General features: G+C 44.3%; 1 protein-coding gene across 2 annotated transcripts in view; it reads right to left on the bottom strand.

The window, feature by feature from the left end:
* LOC140204959 (guanylate-binding protein 1-like) overlaps positions 1 to 20,142 on the bottom strand; it is a 29,092-nt gene extending 8,950 nt beyond the window's left edge. Inside the window, exons 1-6 of one of the 2 annotated variants that reach the window (XM_072271981.1) lie at positions 20,040 to 20,142; positions 4,941 to 5,152; positions 4,305 to 4,432; positions 3,610 to 3,719; positions 1,521 to 1,708; positions 613 to 861 (exon numbers count right to left, since the gene is read on the bottom strand). In XM_072271981.1, the coding sequence (XP_072128082.1) occupies positions 613 to 861; positions 1,521 to 1,708; positions 3,610 to 3,719; positions 4,305 to 4,432; positions 4,941 to 5,152; positions 20,040 to 20,050 (898 nt within the window). In that variant the 5' untranslated portion in view covers positions 20,051 to 20,142. Of the gene's footprint in view, positions 1 to 612; positions 862 to 1,520; positions 1,709 to 3,609; positions 3,720 to 4,304; positions 4,433 to 4,940; positions 5,153 to 18,588; positions 18,679 to 20,039 lie in introns of those variants that run through there. The other variant, XM_072271982.1, reaches the window with a different exon arrangement.
* Positions 20,143 to 21,578: the final 1,436 nt, after the last annotated feature.

The following is a 21,578-nucleotide window of genomic DNA, read 5'->3' as shown; positions in this document are numbered from 1 at the left end:
GACATGTTGGAATGGCAATGGAAAGTAGAATTGAAATGGTGGGTGGGGGCACCAGGAAATATCGCGTTTTGTGGTGCTTTAGAGAGAAGGTGCTCAGCCTAATGGCATGAAGGTTGATTTCTAGAACATCCAGTCATTTACCAACCTCACCTTCTTCACCATTACCCATTCTTGTTTCACTCTCATACCTTCTCTTCTTACCTGCCCATCACCTCCCTCTGGTGATCCTCCCCCTTTCCCTTCTTCCATTCTCTTCTGCCCTCTCCTATCAGATTCCCCCATCTCCAGCATTGTATCTCTTTCACTAATCAACTTCCCAGCTCCTTTCTTCACCACCTCTCCCCTCCTAGTTTCACCTATCACCTGTCACCTTATACTTTTCCCCCCTTTCCCCACCTTCTCATTCTGAGTTTTTGCCTTCCTTCCAGTCCTGATGAAGAGTCGTGGTGCAAAATGTCGACTTTACTCTTTCCCATAGATGTTGCCTGGCCTGCTGAGATCCTGCAGCATTTTGTGTGTGTTGTTTTGGATGTTCAGCATCTACAGATCTTCTCATGCCAGGTTAGTGTGTTATGCTGAAGAGAGGTGATGAGGTTTTGCCCGGTTACTCACTCCTGCCAGTGACCAGCTGACCCCCAAGAACTCTCTTGACTTTCTTGTGGGTGTGAATGTAATTGATGAGATCCTGCCGCTCCTTGACGAAATTCTCATCCAGATCCTTGTCCTCCTGTTCCTGGAGTTGCTCGAGTATCTTCGGATTTGTGGTGGGAGGTGGAAGTGCAAAGCAGCAACGTGAGGGAAAATGATTGCGGATACACCTGCGGAGTTCATTATATTCCTTGTCCAGCTCTCTGATCTCATCTGTAAAAAAGAACCAGGAATCAGGCAGGAATCACCCTCACTGGGTCTGTTCTCCCATTCCCAACATGATGACCGTTACCCACAGGGCCATGGAGAGGAATAGGGGAAGGACAGGAAGGAAACAGAGGGGAGCAGTTTGCGAGATGTGATGGCGAGGGACAGAATGTGTGGGAGGGGCATCAAGTGCATTGTAGTTGGGTCAGGTGACTTGGCATGGAGGGTAATGATGTGACATTGGTGTCATACAGTGTAGTTGAGGGTCATACTGATTGAGAGGTGTGTGTGTGTATGGGAGAGCGGCGCCAAGCCAATCAGATGAAACTCTGATGGGAAGGAGGTGACAGATGGGTGGGAGTGTAGCATTTATACCATCAAACCAGAGGACGCTGTACATTGGTATCAAGTCAATGCAGGGAATTGTGAGGTAATGTGAATGTTAATGTGAACAGGGCAAAGGAATGCAGAGTAAGTGGGGAATGAGAGATGTGAAGGGGCTGGGAGACCCTGGACTATATGTGTGCACAGATTCTCAAAGGTAACAGGTTGTCCCTTCCTCCACCACCCCCTGACACACTGACTTCAACCCTGCTCCCTCCCTTCTCTGGCCCCTTTCCAAGTTCACCCTATCTCCTCAGAGACTGGCACTGCCACATACTCACTGTCCCTTAGTTTCAGACTGTGCTCCAGGTACTCATTCGGAGTCACAAGTTTTCTATCAATCTTCATACGCAGTGTCAAATCACGGATCACCCAGACAAATTCAGGGAAGAAACGGACAAAATCCCAACTGTCAGAGACATCGGGCTGGGACCTCATCTGGATTCGCTTAGAGAGTTCAGTCACAAATCTGGGAGCAACATCAAGGATAAAGGGATAAAGGGTTGGCAGGAAAATTGTGAGGAATGTCAGTGTCAGTCACTGTACAGATCTGCCCCTGAGAGAGAGTTACTGATAGACACTGGTCATTGTACAGATCTCCCGTTGAGAGAGAGACAGACAGACAGACAGACAGAGTGGTTCCAGTCAGAGTACAGATCTCCACCTTAGAGAGGGGTACGGAGAGACACTGGTCAGTGTACAGATCTCCCTCTCAGAGAAAGTTTGTCTAAGAGACACCAGTGATTGTGGAGATATGTACCCAAGAGAGAAGGACTTGATGAGTAAAAGGCAAAGCTGTTGGTGTATGAGAACCCTGGATGACAAAGATTATTGTAACTCTGGTCGTGTAAAGAGGAAATGTCTTGATTCAGAAACAGGTAGGTGAGATCATCAAAGAATAATTGAATATATATAGATGATGCCAGAGTACACTCAAGATGGAAATTTGGAGGGCAGAAGGGAGCATGAGGTGAAAGAAGAGTAACATGGGGCGAATTGGGCCCCTGAAAGAGCAAGATGGAAATGTATTTGTGGAAGTGCTGGAGATGGGCACAGTTCCCAAGCATTATTTCACTGTCACAGTGGACAGTGAAGAGGAGTACCAGCAAGTGCAGTGGGATCTTGGTCAGCTGGTCAGCTGGGCTCAGGAATGGCAAATGGAATTCAGATAAGTGTGCAGAGTTACATTTTGGAAGGACTAATCATTGTAGGAGTTTTGCATGGAATGCAAGGGATCTAGATACTTTTGTACATCAGAAGCACCTTGGAGTGAAGAAACACACATAAAAGTTGCTGGTGAACGCAGCAGGCCAGGCAGCATCTCTAGGAAGAGGTGCAGAGATGCTGCCTGGCCTGCTGCGTTCACCAGCAACTTTTATGTGTGTTGCTTGAATTTCCAGCATCTGCAGAATTCCTGTTGTTGTAGTGAAGAAGGTGGTTCTGTTAAAGGGAAGTCGCAAATAGAGAGAACAGGGATGTGAATAAAGATTTTAGTATACTGGCCTTCATCAGTTAGTGCACTAAGTTTGAAGTGGGTGGTTACACTACATTTGTATAAAGCAATAGTGTGGTCACACTTGGAGTACTATGTACAGTTTCAGACATGCAGTTGTAGAAAAGATGTGATTAAACCAGAAAGAGGGCAAAGAAGCATTTAGAAGGATGTTGCCAGGAGTCATGGAACTGAGAGGTTAGACACCTTGACCTTTATTCTTTGGAGCATAGAAGATAGAGTGGTGATCTCATAGCTGTAAAATCAAAATCACGAAGGGTATTGATAGAGTCAGTGGTCTTTGTTTGCAAGGTTGGGGAAATGAAAACTAAAGGATATAGTATTATGGTTAGGGTGAAATGATTAATAAGAACCTGAGATGTCATTTTTTTTATACATAAAGGGTGGTGATTATATTGAACTAGTCAGCAGAGGAAGTGGGTGAAGCACATACATTAGACACACGTATGAAGTACGTGGACGGGTCTGAAGATGATGAGAAATCAGAGGGATATGGGAATGTGCTGGAAAATGGAATGAGCTTGAGAATACACTTTAGTCGGAATGGACAAACATGGCTGAAGGAATGCTTTCCCTGCTGTTTAACTCAATGACTCTGTGATTGAGAGACAATGGTCAGTGTACAGATATATGTCAAAAGAAAGAGGCAGAGAAAAGTAATTCTGTGCCCAGATATCCTACTGAGAGAGACAGAGGCTGAGATTAACTGGTCAGTGTAAAATCTCTGTCTAAGAGATTGGATTGAGAGACATCAGTCACTGTGTAGATATTCCCAAGAGAGAGGAACTGAGAGACATTGGTCACTGGAAAGATATCTCCCTGAAAGAGAAGGACTGGGAGACACCAGTGAAGGATACTGTAGGTCTTTCAGGGCTTGCTGGTCTATGTTTCTTTGACCATTGTAAATGAGGATGCTGCTCAGAAGGATAGCCAATGAATAGATGGAATTATCATTATCGATGTCTCCCTGCAGGTAGAACAAATGAGCAGTTAGTGGGAGCTCTTGCTCAGAGATCAGTCGAATAGATAAGCATCCCATTTCTGGACATTTCTTGCACAGTGTGTGCAGAGATTGGTAGGTGAGGCTTCCCTCCACAGCATCCTTCCTGTCAATGCCACCAGTGGCAGGTGTATGGCCAAGGGAAGCCTTACAGACCAAGTCTCAGCCAGTGCTCACCAATACAGTGCAGGGGGAGAGCACACTGTCATGGTACCTTAATGTTCTTTTCATTTGGGAGGATGGGCATGGGAAATTGTGTGAGTGGGACAGGAAACTTGGAATAGGTAATGGTCTTGGACCACATACAGTTCCAATGGAAAATACAGCAGAATTCCTCCCTGAAGCTCAGCAGGAACCTTAAATGGCAATGTTAGTTAATTAAGAAATTAATTAAGCTTTATAATCTAGATTGTAAAGAGAATTTAAACGTCCCCATTGCCTGTGGTGGGATTTGAACTCTGGTCTGTGGATCATTCCTCTGTCTGTGGGTGACCCATTTGGTAATGAAACCACTGTTCTGAGGAGGGGGATAGTTGAGAGGGAGGGACTGACCTTCTCAGGATCTCCCAGACCCTCGGTGTCCAACAGCAGGAGGACCTCATTGGGTCTGTGAGGGAGGGATCGACACCACATCCAGATTCCTTTGGTGTGAGCTTGCATGTCTGAATCCACTGAGAATCCTGCAGAGGGAGAGAGATAAAGAGAGATAGAGAAGTAAACTTTGCAAGAACATACGTAGATCTATCACCTTCCATAGCCCAAAGATATGCAGGTTGTGAGTACCCTATCCCTAGTTTGTGAGTGAGAGTTAGGGCTTGGGAGGACTCGGTGGGAACATGGGAAGAATAAAATGGGATTGTTGTAGAATTTGTGTAAAAGGACAATTGATGGTCAACACAGAGTTGGTTTTGCAGCAAGTAACTCTGGTCTCCATTAACGAGACCAGTGTGCTCTCTGCATCCAAGATATGAAGCAAAAATGCAGTTTAAATTCCCCAGATCTCTCTGGATTCATTGTCCAAAACCATGATGGAAAAACCAACATGACATCTCAGTACATCTCCCACTACTGACAGCTTCACAATGCAAGTGTGCCCTGTGTGTCTCAGGTCTCGGGATAATTTTTGCAAGACAGATAGTAAACAGAGGTGAAAGGTTAGAGGTGGAAGTTTACTGCCACTGCCCTTACCCTTCTTTTTTCCAGCGAGACAGTTCATGAGGTAGGACTTCCCTGTACGAGCAGCACCAACCACAGCCACAACAACCATTGGATCCTCGATGGACTGGAGGATCCTCAGAGCATCTGAGTTCAGCTGCAGCTTCCCGTCTATGTTATAAACCAGCTGCAAGGGTTTCTCCATCTCCTGATTGTTGCCACTTGACTGTCCTTGCCAGGAATGTCTACAAAGTCAGAGCAAGGGCATCACACACTGATTGAATGACAGTAAATGGAAAAGACAAACACAGAGCACATCACCAAAACACCTGCATCTTAATCCTGAGCCCCAGGAGAAGATCCCAAACTGTAATTTACTCAATAGGATCTGTTACCTGCAGTATATGCCAATCACTGATTCCATGGATTTTATCCCAGCCTCGACATCATTACTAGGGATCTGTTATTTTATATATACTCCCTCTGAACACCTGGAATAGATTATGACCTATAATTCAGTCTTGGGAATCTGTTATTGAACATAAAATTTCCCCTAAATCCCTGCATTAGATCCAAGCCTCTAAAGCACTCCCAGTGATCTGTTTATTTTTAATATAGAAACCTCCAAACCCCTGGATTAGGTCTCTGCCTGTAGCTCACTCCTGGGATTCTATTGTTGTTTTACATAACACCACAAAAAACCCTTCTGAGGGGGAGTCACGTGGGCACTGGGCAAGATGGCCACACGTTAGCGGAGCTCCGACAACCCACCATGAAATTCTACTAATTATTAGATTAGATTAGATTATGAGGACACACAGTCCTCCTTTATTGTCATTTAGTAATGCATGCATTAAAAAGAGATACAATATATTCCTCTGGTTTGATATCACAGAAACTCAGGACAGACCAAAACTGAAAAAACTAACAAAACCACATAATTATAACATATAGTTACAACAGTGCAGCAATACCATAACTTGATGAAGAACAGTCCATGGAACAGTAAAAAAGTTCAAAGTCTCTCGAATGTCCCACATCTCACACAGACAGGAGAAGGAAGAAAACTCTCCCTGCCATGCCTGACCACAGTCCGACTCTGAGTCGTCGGAAAACTTTGAGCCTCCGATCAGCCCTCTGACACCAAGTACCGAGCACCATCTCTGCCGAACGCTTCGACCCCAGCCTCAGTTGCCAGAAGCAGGCAAAGCTGGGGATCTTGGGGCCTTGCCTCCGGAGATTCTCGATCGCACAGTAGCAGCGGCAGCGAACCGGGCATTTCAGAAATTTCTCCAGATGTTCCTCTGTGCCTTCTCATGTCTGTCTCCATCAAATCAGAATTGTGCACAGCATCCTACTTACAAATACGATATAATTTCACTGGAGAGCTGCGCGCGCTGCATCGCACCACCATCTTCTCCTCCCGCCTTATACCTTAGAGCATATTTATCCCGCCTTATCCATATACAGCTGTCCCGCAGTTAGAAACTGTTTGTTTTCTTCACTAAAACTGCTAATAACAACTTTATGAGATAACTCTGTATGATGTCGAGACCTTCTAAGAATGCTACAACGAGCCGCGTGGCTACAAGACAGAGCCCACAATCCGAAGTTCAGGCCACACTAACGACACAGACGGACCAAGGCTCCACCATGGAGAATTTACTGGCTGAGGTTAGTCGTATGAGTTCCACTCTACTCGTGGTGGCTGCTGATGTATCTACAATTAAGGAAATGACAACGGAGTTGAAGAACTCCGTCAATGCCATTCAAGAGAGGCTGGCAGAAATCAAGGGCCGCCTCTCTAGTGTGCAGGACACCACTGTGCAACTGGTGGGTGCCAGCGAGCAGAATAATAAACGCTTGTACCTGCTGTGAAACCGTATCGAGGAGCTTGAGAATTGGAGCAGACATAACAACGTCAAGCTGATCGGTCTAAAGGAGGGTGCAGAAACCAGCGGTCTGATTAAGTGTGTGCAAAGAATCATGTCCGAAGGATCTGGGATTGAACTGAAAGCAGAGTTTGAGATTGAGAGGGCACATCGGGCCTCAGCTCCTAGGCCGGGCGAGAATCACCCTCCCAAGCTGGTCCTAATACGATTCTTACGCTCTTCGGCCAGAGAGAAAGTGCAGCAAGCAGCCAAAGCAAAGAGGGGAGTTGAGTGGGAGGGATGCAAAGTTTCCTTCTTTCCAGATATGTCCAGAGAATTGGCTGAAAAATGGCGGGCATTTACTACGGCTCGAAAAATGCTGCAAAAAGTCAACGTGAGGTATGCACTTGCTTATCCAGCAGTTCTACGCTTCACGTGGAAGGAAGAAACAAGTTCTTTACTATCGCTGCAGAAGCAGAGAAAATCATTCAGGAAATCTGTGGCGCTGGCACTGACTGAGAGACAGGATATGATTGCAGTAATAGGTAGAGATAACTTTTTAGGTACTGTATAACAAGGTGGGTGGGGAGCTGGTTAAAGTAGTCTGATTAGGGCTAGGCTTACTAGCTGGCTCGGCACTTTGCAGACCATATCATGTGTCCTTTTCTTTTCTGTTTCTTTGTGGAGTTTATCCTGCCTGTTTGTTTTTATTTGTTAGTTAATCTGGCAGGAATATATTGTTTCTATGTTTTTGGGTTATGTTGTTTGAGAGCACAGCATTTGCAGTGTTTGTTGGTAATAACTGAGCATGGGGATAGAGTACAGCAGGTTTTTTTGGGAGTTTTCATTTTATTGCATTCCAGACTCAGCCATCCGGGTAAATGTATATTTTTGCACATGTGTGCATGAAGTTTAGGACAAAAAAGTGGTTAATTTCATATCATGGAACATTAATGGGTGTGGAAACCCAATCAAGAGGAAAAAGATTTTATCATACCTTAAAGGTAGACAAATTGATGTTGCATTTGTCCAGGAAATACATTTTCAAGATGTTGAAGCACTGAAATTTAGAAGAGATTGGGTGGGCCAGGTATTCTATTCATCACTTAATAGCAAACAAAATGGGACAATGATTTTAGTTAACAAAAAACTTAGTTTTGTATTGCTTGGGGAATCTAAAGACAAGGAAGGCAGGATAATTTGTATAGATGCACTTATTAATGGGGTGAAAGTAGTACTTTGTAACATATATGCACCTAATATATGCACCGAGGGTGAGGGAGGAGAAGATGGCGGCATGACACAGCGCACGCGGCCACTCCGAATGATATCTGTATTTGTAAATTCTGATTTGATGGAGACGGATGTGAGAGAACGGAGGAACATCTGGAGAAACTTCTGAAATGCCCGCTTCGCTGCCACTGCTACTGTGTGGTCCGGAATCTCTGGAGGAGAAGGCCCCTGAGTCCTCGGCTTTGCTTGTTTCGGCGGCCAGGACGAGGTCGAAGGCGCTCGGCAGAGGATGGCGCTCGGGAGGCTGTATTGGAGGGGCTGGTCAGAGGCTCGAAGTTTTCGGACAGACTCAGAGTCGGCTGTGGTGGGGTGCTTCCAATGCATCGGTAGTTGTTGGTGCCTGGAGGTTTATGACGGGGAGAATTTCTCCCTTTTTGCCACCTGCTATTGGGGACTATCAGAGTCAACCAGGATTTGAGACTTTTTTTTACCACGCCCATGGTCTGCTCTTTATCAAATTATGGTATTGCTTTGCACCGCTGTAACTATATATTAGAATTGTGTTTTTGTCAGTGTTAGTCTTTGGTTTGTCCTGTTTTTTTTTGTGATATCGCTCTGGAGGAACATTGTATCATTTCTTAATGCATTCTAAATGACAATAAACAAGGACTGAGTGTCCTCATAATCTAATCTAATAAGGAAGACCTAGACTTCCTTAACAAGGTGAACGAAATTTTAGGTACCAAGGAAGGAAAAACAATTTTAGCAGGGAACTTTAACCAAGACAGGACCCTGTTATTGATAAAAGCAAATTTCAAGCATCACCAGTACCTACGGACAGGGCTGCCTTACATCAGTTTATTGAGGATATCAGTCTGGTGGACATATGGTGATTGGTGAATCCATCCAGAAAAGAATATACATTTTTCTGTCATCGACATAAATCCTACTCTAGAATAGATCTTTTTCTAATATCCAACTCCATTATAGAACAGGTGTTAGACTGTAAAATTGGCCCAATAGCATTATCAGATCATGCACCAGTTGAAATTCAAATGGATTTAAATACTGAAAGGGGAAGGATGGTAGACGCTGTTAAAAGATGAGGATTTCAGCGACAAGTTGGCTGAGGATCTGACTACGTTTTTTGAATTGAACGCAGGGACCACAGTAAAACTGTCCTCGGTATGGGAGGCATCCAAGGCATATATAAGAAGAAAATTAATAGCACAAACATCTAAAAGGAAGAAGGAAAGTATGGAGCAAAAAAAAATCTGGAAGCAGAAATAACCACATTGGAAAAGGTCTTATCAAGACAATATACTGATGACTTATAGAAAGACCTGTGCAATTTGAAATTCCAGCTAAATAACATATATAACAAAGAAGCAGAATATGCATTATTTAGATTAAAAATAAGTTTCTACGAAGGTGGTGACAAAGCTGGTAAGCTGCTGGCACGATGTTTAAAGCAGCAGAATACGAATAGTGTTATACCTGTAATTAAGAAAGGGGATACATTAGTGTCATCATCTAAAGAAATAAACAGTCTTTCTACAATTCTATGAACATTTATATGTATCACCGTTTAACCATGACCAGGAGGAGCTGAACCAGTTTTTTGCTAACATAAAATTGCCTACATTATCCCCATAACAAGCTGAATCCTTGGATGCCCCAATTACTGTGGGTGAGGTCAGGCGAGCTATTGCGGCTATGAAAATGGGGAAATCTCCAGCTATGGATGGCTTCCCATTTGAATATTATAAGAAATTTCTGGACATATTGGCTCTTATTCTAACAAAAATCTGTTCAGAAGCTTTTAATTTGGAATCTTTATTTAATACATTTAATGAAGCATTAATATCGTTGATCCCAAAAAAAGACAGGGATGCAATAGATCCATCCAATTATAAGCCTATAAGCTTAATTAATGTGGACTGTAAGATACTGACTAAATTACTGGCTTCGTGATTAGAGAAAGTATTGCTATCTATAATTAATACTGACCAGGTTGGCTTCATTAAAGGCAGATCCCCAACTGACAATTTAAGGAGATTGCTGCACTTAATATGGCTGAGCTCCCCAAGTAGTATCCCAGATACTACCATCTCCCTGAATGCCGAAAAGGCCTTTGACAGGGTTGAGTGGAGATTTTTAACCACAGCCTTGTCATTCTTCGGGTTTGGCTCTATCTTTAAATCATGGATTAGAATTTTGTATAAAAACCCTAAGGCTGCAGTTATTACAAATGGTATCATATCCCCATTTTTCAACATCACATTGGGTACACGCCAAGGCTGTTTCTTCTCCCCACTGTTATTTACGATTTTTTTGGAACCATTGACAATCATAATTAGAGCAGATCCAAATATTAGAGGGGTGAAGGGAGGCGGAAAGGAGCATAAGCTGATGCTATATGCTGACGATATTTTGTTACTGATTAGTGACCCTCCTAATTCCTTATCCTCACTAATGAAAACAATTCAATTATATTCTGAGGTATCTGTTATAAAATCGACTGCAATAAATCTGAGGCTATGCCAATGTCGAAATTGTGTTATTCAAATTCAGCATCTCAGTTTAATTTCAGATGGGTGCCAGTTGGAATGAAGTATCTAGGGGTCAAACTCAGTCAGAATTTGGATGAAATAATTACTTTAAATTATGATCCATTATTGAGTAGGATAAGAAATAGTCTGGATAAGTGGGGGACACTGAGATTGTCACTCTGGGGTAAAGTAAATGTAGATAAAATAGTTTAATTATCTTTCTATGATGCTTCCTTTAAATATGTCAGATTTGATCTACAAGCAATACAACAAAATCATCAGTGATTTTCTATGGGGTAAGAAGAAGCCCAGAATTAAAATGAGTAAGATGTGTATGTTCAGGGACATGGGTGGGCTCAGTCTACCAGACATCAGGGCATATAAATTATCCTTTGAAATGACCAAATTTGCGAAACATTGGGACAGGGCTGATGTTGATTTAGATTGGGTAATTATAGAACAGAGCCTGGCTGCACCACATTCTCCCCTTAACATCCTCTCACAACATGTGGAAAACAACACTCACATCACGCTGGAGGAACTCAGCAGGTCGGGCAGCATCCGTGGAAACGATGAGTCAACGTTTCGGGCCGGAACCCATTGTCAGTACTGTAAAGGGAAGGGGAAGAGGCCCTATAAAGAAGGTGGAGGGAGGGTGGGAAGGAGAAGGCTGGTAGGTTCCAGGTGAAAAACCAGTAAGGGGAAAGATAAAGGGGTGGGGGAGGGGAGGCAGGGAGGTGATAGGCAGGAAAGGTGAAGAAAGAATAGGGGAAAACAATGGGTAGTAGAAGGAGGCGGAACCATGAGGGAGGTGATAGGCAGCTGGGGGAGGGGGCAGAGTGACATAGGGATACAGGAAGGGAGGGGGAGGGAATTACCGGAAGTTGGAGAATTCTATGTTCATACCAAGGGGCTAGAGACTACCTAGACGGTATATGAAGTGTTTCTCCTCCAACCTGAGTTTAGCCTCATCATGGCAGTAGAGGAGGCCATGTATGGACATATCGGAATGGGAATGGAAAGCAGAGTTGAAGTGGGTGGCTACTGGGAGATCCTGTCTGCTTTGCGGACAGAGCGGAGGTGCTCGACGAAGCGGTCCCCCAATCTTCGTCGGGTTTCACCGATGTAGAGGAGGCCGCACCAGGAGCACCGGATACAATAGATGACCCCAACAGACTGACAAGTGAAGTGTTGCCTCACTTGGAAGGACTGTTTGGGGCCCTGAATGGTGGCAAGAGAGGAGATGTAGGGACAGGTGTAGCACTTGCGCTTACAGGGATAAGTGCCAGGTGGGAGATCCGTGGGGAGGGACGCATGGACCAGGGACTCACGGAGGGACCGATCCCTGCGGAAAGCAGAGAGGGGTGGAGAGGGAAAGATGTGTTTAGTGGTAGGGTCCTGTTGAAGGTGGCAGAAGTTGCAGAGGATAATGTGCTGGATCCGGAGGCTGGTGGGGTGGTAGGTGAGGACAAGGGGAACTCTGTCCCTGTTGTGGCGGCGGGAGGATGGGGTGAGGGCCGAAGTGTGGGAAATGGAGGAGATTTGGGTGAGGGCATCGTTGATGACAGCAGAAGGGAAACCACGATCCTTAAAGAAAGAGGACATTTGAGATGTTCTGGAACGGAAAACCTCATCCTCGGAGCAGATGCGGCAGAGACGGAGGAACTGGTAATAGGGAATGGCATTTTTGCGTGGTGGCGGGGTGGGCAGAGGTATAGTCGAGGTAGTTATGAGAGTCAGTGGGCTTGTAGAAGATGTCAGTGGACAGTCTGTCTCCAGAGATGGAGACCGAGAGATCGAGAAAGGGGAGAGAAGTGTCCGAGTTAGACCAAGTGAATTTGAGGGCTGAGTGGAAGTTAGAAGTAAAGTGGATGAAATTGACGAGCTCAGCATGGGTGCAGGAAGCAGCACCAATGTAGTCGTCAATGTACCGAAGGAAAAGTTGTGGAGCAGTACCAGAATAGGTTTGGAGCACAGACTGTTCCACATAACCAACGAAGAGGCAGGCATAGCTAGGGCCCATGTGAGTTGCAAAAGCTACACCCTTAGTCTGAAGAAAGTGCGAAGAGCCAAAAGAGAAGTTATTGAGTGTGAGAACCAGTTCCGCCAACCGGAGGAGGGTAGTGGTGGTGGGGAACTGGTGAGGTCTATTATCCAGAAAGTAGCGGAGGGCTTTGAGACCTTCTTGATGGGGAATGGTGTATAGAGATTAGACATCCAAACCTTCATCTTTCCTGCCTATCACCTCCCTGCTTCCCCTCCCCCACCCCTTTATCTTTCCCCTTACTGGTTTTTCACCTGGAACCTACCAGTCTTCTCCTTCCTATCATCCCCCCACCTTCTTTATAGGGCCTCTGCCCCTTCCCTCTGCAGTCCTAATGAAGGGTTCCGGCCCGAAACGTTGACTCATCATTTGCACGGATGCTGCCTGACCTGCTGAGTTCCTCCAGCGTGTTGTGAGTGTTGCTTTGATCCCAGCATCTGCAGATTATTATGTGGAAAATAAGACTAATCTAAATTCTATACTATTTCACTAAAGGAGTGTGTGGAGTACAATTCATAAAGCTTGTAGAATGTCACATTTAAACCAGTTATACTCCTCGCTCTGCAATAACCCTGAGATATGCGTTGGGAAGAATGGAAGATTAAAGGTGTAAATACAGTAGGTGATCTCTATGAGAATGGGATTTTTATGTCATATGTGGATTTGCAAAGGAAATATAACTTTGTAGATAAAGAGAGTTTTTGGAAGTATTTACAAATAAGGCATTGCATTAGTAGCATATTTAAGAACAATGACCCACAAAGTAACTCTTTAACTGAATACTTTACATTACCACAGGGAGTTCATAAAGCATCGGTGTTTTATAAAATGTTCAAGCACTCTGTGGGTGAATCGTGTAGCAATTTCAAAGCAGTATGGTAGAGGGATCTTGGAAGTGATACTGAAGATGATGAGTGGTCAAATATTTTATCAAGTGTGGGTAGACATATTAGGAAAGCGAGAGGGAAATTTATTCAGTATTATTGGACACCAACTAGATCCCACAAAATGGGGATTGCTGATAATAATTTATGCTGGAAATGTAAAAATGAGGTGGGCACATATTTTCACATGATTTGGGAGTGTTCCATGATTCGTCCATTTTGGTGTAAAGTTCTTGACTTGTTGGGGAATTGGTCGGGTTCCACACTGCCCTTGTGTCCACGGCTTTGTCTCCTGGGTGATAGGACAATGATACCTAATGTAAACAATGACACATTACTATTTTAAAGGTGGGTCTCATCACAGTTGCAAGAATTACAAAGCAAAACTGGAAAAAAACCCAGATGTCCCACTGTGAAGTAATGGACTGAGGAAATGATTAAGATTTCGTCATATGAACACATGTAGGGAAGTATTAACAGTGAGGGAAAAGAGCAGGATGCGTGGGATCAATTTTGGTTGTAAGTTAATTTAAACTTAAATCAGAACTTCTTTCTAAGTTTTATTTGTTTTCCTGTCATGGGATGGCTGTGTAAATATGCTGTACTGTATCTGCTCTATGATATGCTGTGCTGCTTTGTAAAATAAGAATAAATAATAATAATAACTTGAATTATGAAAAAAGAACCCTTTTGTTACTCACTCCAAGGGATCTGTTGTGATATTGTCATGGTCCTGACTGAACAGCGGCAGACATCCGAGATCCAGCACTCCAATACTTCAGAGTATGGTTAGCTGCCACTGTCCCTCAGAGACTTAGACTGCCAATTATTTCCTGCCACATTCCGTTGTGGAACGCCTGAACTTAAAGGCCTCATGCTGAGCACTCTGTGCTCAATCATAAGAGTTCAATTTCTAGTACTACTCTTTGTGATTTTGTCTTTGGATTTTGTTTGTATCATCTTGTTAATTTTGAGTCTGAATTAATTCTGGACCTTACTCTGCACTTGGGTTAACCACCATCAATAGGTCTCTTGTTACAGCACGATTGAGCCATCATGACGTCAGCAGAGTACGAAGGTCTGCAAACTACACTGGCCTACCAGGGAGCAACTGTAGGCAGACCTGACAACATGCTTCAGGAGATCCTCACCACTCTACAGAAACTTTCATACCCCAGTCGGCAGGATCCAAGTTCGGCTAGAGTGGCTGCCAGTTCCAGGCATGTTCAAGCTGGAGACTCTGTCAATAATCGTCCGTCCCCCATCAGGAAGGCGTCAAAGCCCTCTACATCTTTCTTGACAAAAGAACCAACCAATTCTCCTGCACCATCTCCCTCCTCTGTCTGACAGAACTGGTCCTCACCCTGAACTTATTTCCTTCAGCTCCTTCAGCTTACAGTTCCTGATGCTTACAGTGCTCCATGTGACCACACTAATGCTTTATACAAATGTAGTGTAACCACCCACTTCAAACTTAGTACACTAACTGATGAAGGCCAGCTTGCTAAAAACTTCTGATTTGCTAAGTATGCCCGCAGGAAAATAATCTCAGAGTTGTATGAGGTGATATCTATATACACTGATAATACATTTACTTTGAACTTCGAATGCCCACTTTCTGTGAACCTAGGGGGTAGCTATGGACACTCACATGGGCCCAAGCTATGCCTGCCTCTTTGTCGGCTCGGTAGAACAGTTTATGTTCGAAACCTTGCCCAGTTTTACTCCCCAACTCTTCCTCTGCTACTTTGCTGACTGCGTTGGTGCTGCTTCGTGCACCCATGCTGAGCTCATCAATTTTAACAATTTCACCTTTAACTTCCACACTGCGCTTAAATTCACTTGGTCCATCTCTGACGTCTCCCTCCATCACTGGAGAGAAACTGTCAACTGATATCTTTTATAAACCGAAACGTTCTTTTCTCAACGATACTTTTTCAGCAGCTCAGGCGCGGTGAGTGTCACGGTCAGAGTCCTATGGAAGTCACAGAGAGAGAGTATATAGCAACAGATTCGGGTAAGGCCAGTCTCTTTTTTGCTTTGCAGGCCTAAACTCAGTGGCAAATTAAGGAAGATAGGGTCAAGCTGATTGGACTGTGCCAGTGATAGAGTAGGAAGGCTTTGGCTTTACGGGCAAGAGAAAACCTGCAGACGCTGGAAATCAAAGCAATAGACACAAAATGCTGAAGGAACACATCAGGCCAGGCAGCATCTATGGAAAAGAGTAAACAGTCAATATTAAGGTCAGCCAGTGTGATAGTGATAGGTGTCACATTAATTAGGAGTCAGAAAGCAGGTACTGTGGCCATAAAAGAGACAACAGTATGGTGTGTTGCCTCCTGGCTGCTAGAGTCCAGGATGTATTGGAGCTGCTGCAGGACATTATTTAGGGGGAATGTGAACAGCCAGAGCTCGTGGTGCATATCGGCATCAATGACAGAGGCAGAAAATGGGAAGATAGTGAGTATATAGAGTTAGGAAAGAGTCTGAAGAGAAGGAATCCAAGGTAGTGATCTCCAGATTACTGGCGGTGTCATGCCCAGAGCAGGTAGGAATGGGGTAATAGGACGGATCAATGAGTGGCTGAGGAGGTGGTGCAGGGGGCAGGGTTACAAGTTTTGGATCACTGGAACATTTTCTAATGAAGGAGTGACCTGTATAACAGGACTGGGTTGCTCCTGAACTGGAGGGGAAACAATATCATACTTGGATGCGGAGAGTGTGAGTGAGGTACTTAATGAGTACTTTGCTTCGGTATTTACCAAGGAACAGCACACAGAGGACCAGGACATCAGAGCTGAGTACATAAATATGTTAGGGCATTTATAGGTCAAGGATGAGGAAGTGTTGGGTCCCCTGATGAGCATTAAGGTGGTAAGTCCTCAGGATCTGTTGGGATTTATCACAGGTTATTGAAGGAGGCAAGAGGTGAGATTGATGGGGCCTCAACCAGAATCTTCATGTCATCTCTAGCCACTGTTGAGATCCCAGAGGACTGACGAGTGATTAATGCCGTACCTCTATTTAAGAAGGGAACAAAGGAAAATCCTGGGAACTATAGACTGGTGAGTCTCATGCAGTTGTAGGGAAGTTGCTAGAGAAAATTCTTAGGGATAGGATTTATGAGCATTTGGAAACTCATGGCATAATTAGAGAGAGCCAGGCACCAAACACAAAATGCTGGAGGAACTCAGCAGGCCGGGCAGCATCTATGGAAAAAAATACAGTCGATGTTTCAGGCTGAAACCCTTTGGCAGGACCGGAGGGAAAAAAAGGATGAGGAGTAGATGTAAAAAGTGGGGGAGGAGAGAGAGAAACACAAGGTGATAAGTAAAACTGGGAGCAGGAGGGATGAAGTAAATAGCTGGGAAGTTGATTGGTGAAAGGACTGGAGAAGGAATTCTGATAAGATAGGATAGAAGGCCATGGAAGAAAGAAAAAGGTGAAGGAGCACTAGAGGGAGGTGATGGGCAGGGAATATGAGCGAGGGAAAAGGGCATGGAGACTGGTGAAGGAGAGAGCTGGGGTGTGGGGACATTACTGGAAGTTTGAGAAATTAATGTTCATGCCATCAGTTTGAAGACTACCTAGACGGAATATAATGTGTTGTTCCTCCAACCTGAGTCTGGCCTCAACGCGACTGTTGAGGAGGCCATGAATTGACATATAGGAATGGGAATAGGAAGTGGAATTAAATGGGTGGCCACTGGGAGATCCCACATCTTCTGGCAGATGGAGTGTATGTGCTCAGCAAAACAGTGTGGCCTCTTGTATATTGGTGAGACCCGATGTAGATGTGGCAAGTATTTGGCCAAGCACCTACACTCTATCCGCCAGAAGTGGGATCTCCCAGTAGCCACCCATTTTAATTCCACTTCCCATTCCCATTCTGATATGTCCATCCATGGCCTCCACCTCTGTCATGATGAGGCCACACTTAGGTTGGAGGAACAACAATTATATTTCGTTTGCGTAGCCTCAAACTTGATGTCATGAACATCGGTTTCTCAAACTTCCAGCAATGCACCCCCCCTTTACCATTTCCCATCCCCTTTTCTTTCCCTCACCATGTCTCCTTGCCGGCCCATTGCCTCCACTTGGTGCTCCTCCCCCATTTTTCTTTCTTCCATTTCCTTCTGCCTCTTTCACCTAAGCTCTTTGCTTCATCTTTCCCCGTCCTTCACCAGTCCCCAACCCCTTTTTCCTCTCTCACTTTATCTCCAGTCGCCTCTCCCTGTTGCTCTTCCACCCTTTCTTCCATGACCTCTATCCTCACCTATCAGACTCCCCGTTCTTCAGCCCAGTATCTCTTTTGCCAATCAACTTCCTGGCTCTTTACTTCATCCCTCCCCCTTTGGTTATCATCTGTGTTTCTCTTCCCCTCCCCCACAATTTCAATCTACTCTTCATTTTCTTTTCCAGTCCTGCCGAAGGGTCTTGGCCTGAAACGTCGACTATACTTTTTTTCCACAGATGCTGCCTGACCTGCTGAGTTCCTCTAGCATTTTGTGTGTGTGTTGTTTGGATATTCAGCATCTGCTGATTTTCACTTGTTGGAGGGAGGCAGGTATGACTTTGTGCAGCACCCACAAAATGCTGGTGGAACGCAACAGGCCAGGCAGCATCTATAGGAAGAAGTACAGTCGACGTTCCGGGCCGAGACCCTCCCCCTCCTGGTTATCATCTGTGTTTCTCTTCCCCCTCCCCCACAATTTAAATCTACTCTTCATTGTCTTTTCCGGTCCTGACGATCGAGCTAACTGGAATAGTGTAAAGGTGGCTTGCCGAACATCAGTTCTATTCCGACTAACGTTCAGATTCCAATCTGTGAGCGTTATTTTCGTTGATGTGATCGTCTTCATCTTTGCCTCGCCGTTCCTTTGATAACATCATTCTATTCGTGTGAACTCGCTGCCATCATCAACATCCGATAGGTTTCCCAGTTTGGCTTTATTTTTAAAATTTTAATTTAGTCTCGTTAATGATGGATAAAGATGTTCGGCGCGATCTCTACAAGTCTGAAGGCAGTGAAGCCTTAAATTCTAATCCTGTTCAGAAACAGAAACTACAGAAAGTGCGTCAAACAATATTACATACCTGGAGTATGGTTATAGTCCGTTCCCGTCAGATCAACAACGCTCCATATGTGTAATTTGTAATACTGTACTTCTAAAGAAGCCATGAAACCATCAAGATTGCAGGAACACTTCCATAAAAGACACCCTGAAAAGGCTACTTAATGGTATTACTCAGTTCCCGAAGATGGAAAAAAAAGCATTTGAAAAGCGTTGCACACTCCAGTCAATTGCCAAGAAAGCTTTAAAAAAAACCCTTGATCGTGGTCTCATTGCTTCATCTAATATTTCCAAAGTGTGGAAAATCTCATACAATTGATGAAAAATTATAAATGCCTACTGTATGAGAAGTTTTCGCCACTGTTCTCAAATGAGTACGAGTATTTTAAAATCATTTCCTCTGAGTAATTACTGTAGCTTGTCGTATTGATGAAATGAGTGAAGATATTGAGTATCAACTATGAGCAGACTACAAAAAACAGAATTTGGGATACGACTGAATGAGTCAACTGTGCTATGCTGGTTTAGTGGCATTTATGAAAAAAAAAAGAAATTCCAAGTCTCTTTGCAAACCATTGTGTAATTCATCGTCAACATCTTGCAGGTAAAAATCTCAGCCAGCTACTTTTTCAAACAGGAAGTGTAGATGCAAAACATTGAATCTGGCCAAAAGATGCAGTGGCCATTTTTATTGGAAAACAGGAAATATATGAGCAAAACATTGGGAGAAAATGTTATCAGTTTCCCTGCGTGGAAAGTGTGGCACTCACTCTCACAGACGCTGATTTGCAACGTTACTGTTTGCACCTGCAGTCACTGAAGAAGAATTTTCAGAATTGATTCAAGGATTTGAACCATCTGAAAATTCGATTGGGTAATTAACCAGTTTCTTTGCAAGATGAAATAACAGGAAGAGAGCTTGCAAGAAGTAATTATCGAAATTCGGAATGACGAAGAATCAAAAATGCTTTTCAAAAATGTTTTTTTGTGGTGTGTGGCTGCACTGGAACAGGAAGTTTCCTGGTCTTTGGAGAAGAGCCAAACAGCTCTCCATTGCTCTCCGACCTTGTTGAAAGAGACTCAGTACAGTGAACCGCATACTCATAAAAACAAATAGAAACCGCTTGGTCATTGTTAGGCGTGGTGACTCAAGGCTCATGCCGTCACAAATTGAACCAGATATTTCAAATCTTTCTAAAAACTATGAAGCTCAAGAATCACATCGATATTGAAGTTGCTATACAACGTACAGGTACCATGTAAGCTCGGTTTAAAGACAAAAAAAAGCAGAATAATTTTTCTCATGCTAACATATGGTAAGCATGCTTTTACACTATAGGGTCCCGGAAAGTAAATTATGCCTAAGAGGGGCGTTAGCAAGCATGGAAGTGCTTTAGGGGGACGTTAGGCTAAAAAAGGTTAGGAAACATTGACTTAGATTATCCATAAAATAATTTTTCGTGCTTCTCTCACCTGGCTAACATCGAGACTAATAGCTTCCCTGCCGACTGCAACTCTCCGTCGGAACCTAATGTCGAGAGTCAACTGAAAGGGGAATATAGGGCTGATAATTTGTATATCGGCTCTTCCGTCTTGTGTTGTTATTGGTGTAGACATACTCTGGGCACTGATTGGTTGAGTGTGAGTGTGAGTGTGAGACTGTAAGAAGAAACTTTGGTTGCAGCGTTTGATTTGTTCTTTTTTTCAGTTGTTCAGTTTTAAATTTTGGACGCGGCTACTTTTATAACTTGTAATTGGTCGCCTTAAACTGGGGTTGCAAAGGACGGCCGTTTTGGATTTCGCCTTTGCATAAGCTGTTCACCAGCTCTAGTGGTAATAGAGGCGCTTAGCTTGTTTTCCACGAAAAATCGAGCCGATATTAAGATAGCAGGGAAGTTGTTGTGAGCTTAACATGGCGGGACCAAGAGTCGCTTCAGGGTATAGTTTTCCGGCTGAGAATATGAATCGATTGGGGACACAAATCTAGAAGGTCCGGAGAAGGTCCAAGCACTCGGTAGGCGTTCGACATTATCTGGTACATCGGGAGCAAAGTAGGAATAGTAGTACAAATAGTAATTTACTTTTAAGAATTTAAATAAATACAAACACTAATCCTCAGTAGTTCTTCCCCCCAAATTATAATAATGCAGCGTCTGCAATGTCAGTCTTGCCCTGTGTTCGGACTCACGGACAGTTGCTTTCTGGAGTATTCATATGCGAGAAATGTCAGCTAATCCAACACCTCGGGAACAAGGTTTGGCTGAACGTGAGAAGCGGGTAGCTGACCTGCGATGTTGTAGAGAATTGGCAGATGTCCTGTAGGGAGGTAGTGTGTACCCCAAGCGAACACGGGTTGAGACTCAGACCAGAGAGAGAGGTAGGTGACCGTGGGAAGGAAGCGCAGGGTACGAGGTGCAAACTGTCCGAGGGCATCATCTCCAGACTTGGAAATGCTCAAACATTCTGAACATCTAGCAATGCTAGACAAACCGGCAAGAGACCTCTCTGGGCGAGTAGATAAGCCCCTGGCCAGAGCTGGGGTGGATCCAGTAGTCATTGTCCACATCGGGACAAATGACATCAGGAAGGGCAGGCAAATTTAAAGAGTTGGGTGGGAAACTTAGGGACAGACTGACAAGGTGGTCTTCTCGGAAGTTCTTCCTGTGCATTGCGCTAGTGCAGGTAAAATGGAGGAGATTATAAGATTTAACGTGTGGCTCAAATCATGCTGTAGGTTAGAGGGGCATTGGTTTATGCGATATTGGGGTGCCATTTGAGGACATAAGAAAATAAGGAAGAGAAGATGGCGGCGTGAGAGCAGCACACGCGGCCGCTTCGGTGGTGATGTCTGTTATTTGTCAAGTAGGGGACCGTGCACAATCCTGATTTGATGGAGATAGACGTGAGAGTACGGGGGATCATCTGGAAAACTTATGAAATGGCCGCTTCGCTGCCGCTGCTACTGTGGTAACCGGTACCTCCGGAGCAGAAGGCCCCGAATCCTCGGCTTTG

This window comes from Mobula birostris, chromosome 11, assembly GCF_030028105.1.
Source record: "Mobula birostris isolate sMobBir1 chromosome 11, sMobBir1.hap1, whole genome shotgun sequence".
NCBI classification, from domain to species: Eukaryota; Metazoa; Chordata; class Chondrichthyes; order Myliobatiformes; family Myliobatidae; genus Mobula; species Mobula birostris.
The sequence above is the reverse complement of the archived record's forward strand: the minus strand, read 5'-3'. Positions and strand labels throughout refer to the sequence as shown.